Below are 6351 nucleotides of genomic sequence, written 5' to 3'. Positions count from 1 at the left end.
AAAAATATATATCATCTTCACATTATATGTTTCAGATCACTGCTTAGATCTTCATTAAAGCAGCTCAGAAATGCAGATCTACAATCACTCCCTCTGGTCCTTCCACATTTGAAACACGAAGGCTTTTACAAGTGCTACATTTCAGTAGTCTTACTCTAGGTGAAGGCTTTTACAAGTGCTACATTTCAGTAGTCTTACTCTAGATGAAGGCTTTTACAAGTGCTACATTTCAGTAGTCTTACTCTAGGTGAAGGCTTTTACAAGTGCTACATTTCAGTCTTACTCTGGTTGGATGGTGTCATGGGGACATCAGCTGTCCGCTGTAGCACACCTCGAAACAATTTGAACTAAAACATAGACAACTAAGACATAGACAACTAAGACATTTTGTTGGGTTTTATTTTGTCATGAAACAATATGGTGTTCACAGCTACAATTCAAATATGTCATTCATGTCATACCATAATAAGAGAAAGCGTGAGAAACCTTTTGGAGGTTTGGGAAGAAATATATAGACGAAGACAGGTGTTTCTAAGGAAGAGGAGCCTAAAAATATCCTACACAGGAAAGGGTATTTGGGGGGATGGGTGTGGATTAAGAGAAAGTGTATTCTTCTATTCCTTTAACTATCTAGAACAGATCCTAAATAAAATCAGTCTTACCCATATATAACTAATTGGATTTAAGGTTGTGCAATTACTAGCCTAGAAAAGAGCTTGGCTCACTTGCTAGCAACGCTCTTAAAGCCTCATGATTCAAATGCTGTGGTTTGCTGTAACTCTTTCTAGTACAAGTTACGCTTGGCGACTTTAAAAGGCATGAAAAGGCAGAAATGAATGTCCTTTCTGCTTTTAACAAAAAGTGAACACACTATAATGAGAGTTTTTTTTTGTATAGATGGATGTTACAGAAACAAAATGTTAAGTTACAACCCTACTTTGAAAACACACTTCTCATAAGCCCTTAAAAACTGAAAAGATCACAGTGACAGTTGCATGTTATCTGGGAAGACTGATAGAATATTTCCGTCTGGTGTTACTGGTTAGTCCTAAACCTAACAGAGCTTTATTTGTGAGAGACTCAAGGGGTCAGAAATAGGAACAAGACTCTTTAAGGGGGAAGGGGAGGGGGTCGTAGTCTTTGGGCATGGAACTGTCTTGGTGGGGGCGGCAAGACTCCTGTTGCTCATACCCCATATATAGCCATGTCAGTGGTCAAATGTCTTGGAGTAGCGAATGGGAATGCAGATCTTTAAAAAAAAGGTGCAGGTTGGCCAGGCATCCCTTGGGAGTCACTTCCAAAAAAGTATTGGGTGTCTCAAGTCTGTGCCCCCTCAGAAAAAAAGCGCATATTACAGCTGAGCCGCAGCAACTTGTGTGCACTCCAGCTCAGCGTTCAGTGTGGCATAGACCCTCGAGGCTTCTTCCTCTCTTTTCTCTCTGTTTCCTATCAGCTAGGTAGCTAACCCACACCACCAGCAGCCATGGATGCCATCAAGAAGAAGATGCAGATGCTCAAGCTCGACAAGGAGAATGCCTTGGACAGAGCAGAGCAGGCTGAGGGAGATAAGAAGGCAGCAGAGGACCATGGCAAGCAGGTCGGCATCTTGCGCTGGATGACTGTTGGATGTAACTCACGGAGGACTTTACTTCAGATGGAATATTAGACTTGTTGTGACCTGAGGCACAATATATATTCAGATTCAATGATTGAACATTTTCAAGAACGTCCTCAATATTCATCCCAGTCTTTTATGACATTTAATGTTGTTATTTTCATGTTAATGCCATTTAGGAGGAGTGTTTCACGTGTTCCCGTTGAGCATCTCGTGTGACCTCTTTCTCTGCCTGTGCCCGTGTACCCTGATCTCTGTGCTTGTGTGTGTGTGTGTGTGTGGCCTTAGCTGGAGGATGATCTGGTGGCCCTGCAGAAGAAACTGAAGTCCACAGAGGATGAGCTCGACAAATACTCTACAGCCCTCAAGGACGCACAGGAGAGTCTGGAGCTGGCGGAGACCAAGGCCACAGATGTGAGTGCACTGTTTCGTCATCTTAGACACACACACACACACACACACACACACACACATACAGGCTGTATATATAATCGCATTTTGATTTACATTGCATAACAAGTGTATCATATATATATATATATATATATAATATAATGTTAAAACTCTCCCAAATAGCATGCAAAACAGCAATCTACAGTCTGAAAATAACTTCACACTTCAGACTTTGTACAAACACTGACTTTGTGGCCAAGGAAAGGTCATCTCTTGTGAATACAATTAAGGTAATGCTGCCTCTCGCTTTCTTAGCAGTTTTGGTCAACTAGTCATTTAATATACTAAATATAGCACAAAGCTTTAAATGGCCAAGTCAGTGGGAGCTATCAGGTTCAGGCGGCGATACACGATTACAGTTTCAGTAGCTCTGACCCTCCTCAGCCTCATGACAGCTGCGCTAGAGAACCCAACCCCTTCCGCTCACACTAACTACAGCAACACCCCTCGAAATATATTGACACAGCTAGACATATTGACTATACATTCTATACATATAGAATATATATACATTTGAAATTCTTATACATTTTAAGTTGCATTCATAGTATATATATAACATTAGGATTGGGTTTACCCAGACTTGTCTTATGCATTGACATAAGATACAAGACTAGATACAGAATACAGTAAACTTCCTGCAAGAAATATTCCCATGAACAGATTTATGCAAGAGAATTTGTCACACTTTTTCCACTGCAATTTTATTAGCTGTTTGGCTCTGACAAAATGTATAAATGGTCTGGGACTTGCGAGAGATTCTCCATTTGACAGACTCTCCATTTCATTGATTGAACGTAAACAAGAGAACTGTTAACTTCTTCAAGTTAATTCGTATTAATAACATTAATAATTTAATAATTAATGTAATAATATTAATCAAATGACCTAAATACATTTGAATGTGAAGACTGAGAACGGGCCTCACCTAGATCTTTGAAAATGTCTTTGCTTTTTAAAGCTCTTTTAAATTCCAACTTCTTGATCTCAGATTGTAACAGCCTCTCGTGACAGTGTTAACAGTATTATGAAGTATGTACAATTGCAGTGTATAACATTTGAAATGTTTCCCTACTCTTTGGAACTTTTATGTCATTTATCTCTTGACATTATGGAATTTGTTTTATGAAATTTCATGACATTTAAAACAATTTTGAAGAATTTCATTCACAGTTCCGCTGATAGCGTATCTATTTAGGAACAGTTTGTTTAAAGGTACAGTGTGTAAGATTTAGGGGGATCTATAAGCAGAAATGGAATAGGAAGAGGGCCTTTGGTGTTGTTCTGGCAGCTGACACCCACCGTAGGTTATCTTACACGCTTGGAAGGGGAGGGGGGGGGGGGGGGGGGGGGGGGGGGGGGGGGAGGGGGATTCAGATGGTTGCATTCTGCACCCTCGTCACTAGAGGCCACTAAATCTTACACAATACACCTTTCATAGGTCATATGTGAGTTGAATGTTGTTGAATCTGACCTAGTGCACATGTACCGGGCACCTTTTGAAAAGAGGGAGAGAAAGATGACAATGCAAATATTACTGTATGAGGCCAGATAAAGAGTGAAGATGGTGAGATACTTTGATCAATATACATCGACAGAATGAGTTCATCTTGGTGCCATCTGCATTATTCAGAGTAGGAAAGCCAGGCAGACGATGATAATCATTAGAGGTAATCATTCAAATTCAATTTACAATTAATCAGCTAATCATGTGCCAGGACACTGTTCACTGATTTCAACAAAATACAACAATCCTGTGTCTGTTTATCTGTAACCTGTTATAGCAAGATTGTTTCTGGGAAGTCAGTGTGGCGTCCCGTGAACACACAGAACGTCACTAGACTCTAAGGAAGCTACATGACATCTGTGTAGGCTAATTACCCATCTCTGAAGGGAACAGTTTTAGATGCCTCTCCTACAAAGAGTTGGCCTTTCCCAAATAGATATGTATGTGTTGTTCTCCTCTTCTTCTCACTGTCTGACAGTAGAATAAGCCCATTGTGTGGAAGAATATGTAGCTCTTACTCACCAAATGACTCCCGCAGGCTGAGGCTGATGTGGCCTCCCTGAACAGACGTATCCAACTGGTTGAGGAGGAGTTGGATCGCGCTCAGGAGCGTCTTGCCACTGCACTGCAGAAGCTGGAGGAGGCTGAGAAGGCCGCAGATGAGAGCGAGAGGTCAGACTCATGCACATTCACTCACATAACTTAACCTGGAACATTTCCTTTTCAGATAAAAAAGAATAAAAAAAAATCTCTCTCACTCACACAGAGGCATGAAGGTTATTGAGAACAGGGCTGCCAAGGATGAGGAGAAGATGGAGATGCAGGAGATCCAGCTGAAGGAAGCCAAGCACATTGCTGAGGAGGCTGACCGCAAGTATGAGGAGGTGAGTTTGAAGCACACACACAACACAGCATAGTCACAGGGCAGGTCTCCATACTTTAAGAGACAATGGGACTCTTTATTCTTTAAAAATATGGACAATCTGTTCATATGCAGTTAGAACTTTTGGAAATAAATATGCTGATAATCACTCAAAAGAGACACCAGATCATTTGATTTTGTAAAAAGGGAGTTAACTCACCCCTTCCAGTGAATACATTTCTTGTCTTAGAATTTAGAATTTAGAATGTTTCCAGTCAGGTTTGGCTTTTTCTATGTTAAAAATCCACATAATATTGTTGGATGGAAACCTGATGATTAACATGTACTCAAACATGTCCCAGTGCTAAGACAGACATGTGTCCTCAGGTGGCTCGTAAGCTGGTGATTGTTGAGGCTGAGCTGGAGCGTACAGAGGAGCGCGCTGAGCTGTCTGAAGGGTAAGGTCTTCACACGGACAATAGTCAATGTTTGATGTCTGTTCATGTACAATTCTATAACCCCCCTTCCTTACTCTTCATACCCTTCCTCTTCTGTAGTAAGTGCGCTGAGCTGGAAGAGGAACTGAAAACTGTGACCAACAACATGAAGTCTCTGGAGGCCCAGGCTGAGAAGGTTTGTATTGTGTGTGTGTGTGTGTGTGTGTGTGTGTGTGTGTGTGTGTGTGTGTGTGTGTGTTTGGAGGTGAGTCTGAGTCTGAATATGTGTTGTATGTGCTTTGAGTATGTGTTCTGATGCTGACAGTAGTTCCTCTTTGTGACCATAGTACTCTCTGAAAGAAGACAAGTATGAGGAGGAGATCAAGGTCCTGACTGACAGACTGAAGGAGGTTTGTTCCCTTGGGTTCTCTTCACACATCACACATGAAAGAATAGAGAGGCTTTTGAAAACTGCGACCGTGTCTTAAATCCTTCTCTGTGCTCCAGGCTGAGACCCGTGCTGAGTTCGCTGAGAGGACCGTGGCTAAACTGGAGAAGACCATTGATGATCTTGAGGGTGAGTTTTCAAGCACACGTGTGACACCCCATCTGTTCTGGCGTCATGTATCACTCCATACACTGACCATGACAGAGGGGGTAACCTAGGTTCAGAGTCTTCTCAGGATACACTTATTATGGATGACACCATTCTATACTTTTTTTGCTAAATGAAATGTATCTCCATGTTGTTAACGATTCTAATGTCTGTAGATGAGCTGTATGCCCAGAAACTCAAGTACAAGGCCATCAGCGAGGAGTTGGACCATGCCCTCAACGACATGACATCCATGTAAATATTGCATTCCAAACATTTGGGACACATTTAGTTCCTTCCCATGACCCCCCACTAACTCAGTACAGGAACTCTTTTCTGCATGGACCATTTGACAGTTTAACAATGTTAATATTATTCTCACTGATTCCTCTCTCTTCTCCTCCATTCCAGTAATGTATCTCTAATGTCTGCACGTTGTGTCCATCACAACTACTGTATCTCTAATGTCTGCACGTTGTGTCCATCAAAACTACTGCTGCACGTCCATTGTCCCCCTTTTCCCCCATCATCACAGTCTGTTTCCTTTCTTTCTATCTCTCTCTGACCTACAGATAAATTGCTTCCCTTTCCTCACCGATGCGTTCTGGCTGAGGGGCTTCACTTTCTTCACCACATCTCTGTCCTCTCTCTCTGTGTTCTTCTGTCTTCTCTATCACTCCATCCTTCCTGTGTGGGGCAAGGCAACAAAGCACTGCCATTACATAGTGTGGTGCCTAAGGCTTTGAATCATTTTGCTTTCTGTAAAATAAACTTTCATCCATCTGTTGCTCCCTTCCTCTTCTTTTTGTTTCTTTCTTTTTATTTCTATAATGTCCTTAATTTATTTTTGAGTAGCTTCAATAAAATCAAAAGAAAGCTCAA

General features: G+C 41.5%; 1 protein-coding gene across 1 annotated transcript; it reads left to right on the top strand.

Annotated features, from left to right (window-relative positions):
* Positions 1-1373: 1373 nt before the first annotated feature.
* tpma (alpha-tropomyosin) lies at positions 1374-6351 on the top strand. The gene is made up of 10 exons (XM_012842368.3): positions 1374-1597; positions 1904-2029; positions 4114-4247; positions 4342-4459; positions 4825-4895; positions 4995-5070; positions 5222-5284; positions 5382-5451; positions 5646-5724; positions 6042-6351. Exons 1-10 carry the CDS (start codon positions 1484-1486, stop codon positions 6043-6045), a joined length of 855 nt encoding a protein of 284 aa, XP_012697822.1. The 5' UTR covers positions 1374-1483; the 3' UTR covers positions 6046-6351.

The sequence above is a fragment of the Clupea harengus genome, chromosome 6, assembly GCF_900700415.2.
Source record: "Clupea harengus chromosome 6, Ch_v2.0.2, whole genome shotgun sequence".
Lineage (NCBI taxonomy): Eukaryota > Metazoa > Chordata > Actinopteri > Clupeiformes > Clupeidae > Clupea > Clupea harengus.
This window is presented reverse-complemented; position numbering and strand designations above follow the sequence as displayed.

Excerpts from the sequence above, each read along its gene's own strand:
- tpma (XM_012842368.3), top strand. The coding sequence starts at position 1,484 with ATGGATGCCATCAAGAAGAAGATGCAGATGCTCAAGCTCGACAAGGAG. Across the intron at positions 4,460-4,824 it reads CTGACCGCAAGTATGAGGAG|GTGGCTCGTAAGCTGGTGAT; the intron begins GTGAGTTTGAAG and ends ATGTGTCCTCAG. Across the intron at positions 5,285-5,381 it reads TGACTGACAGACTGAAGGAG|GCTGAGACCCGTGCTGAGTT; the intron begins GTTTGTTCCCTT and ends TCTGTGCTCCAG.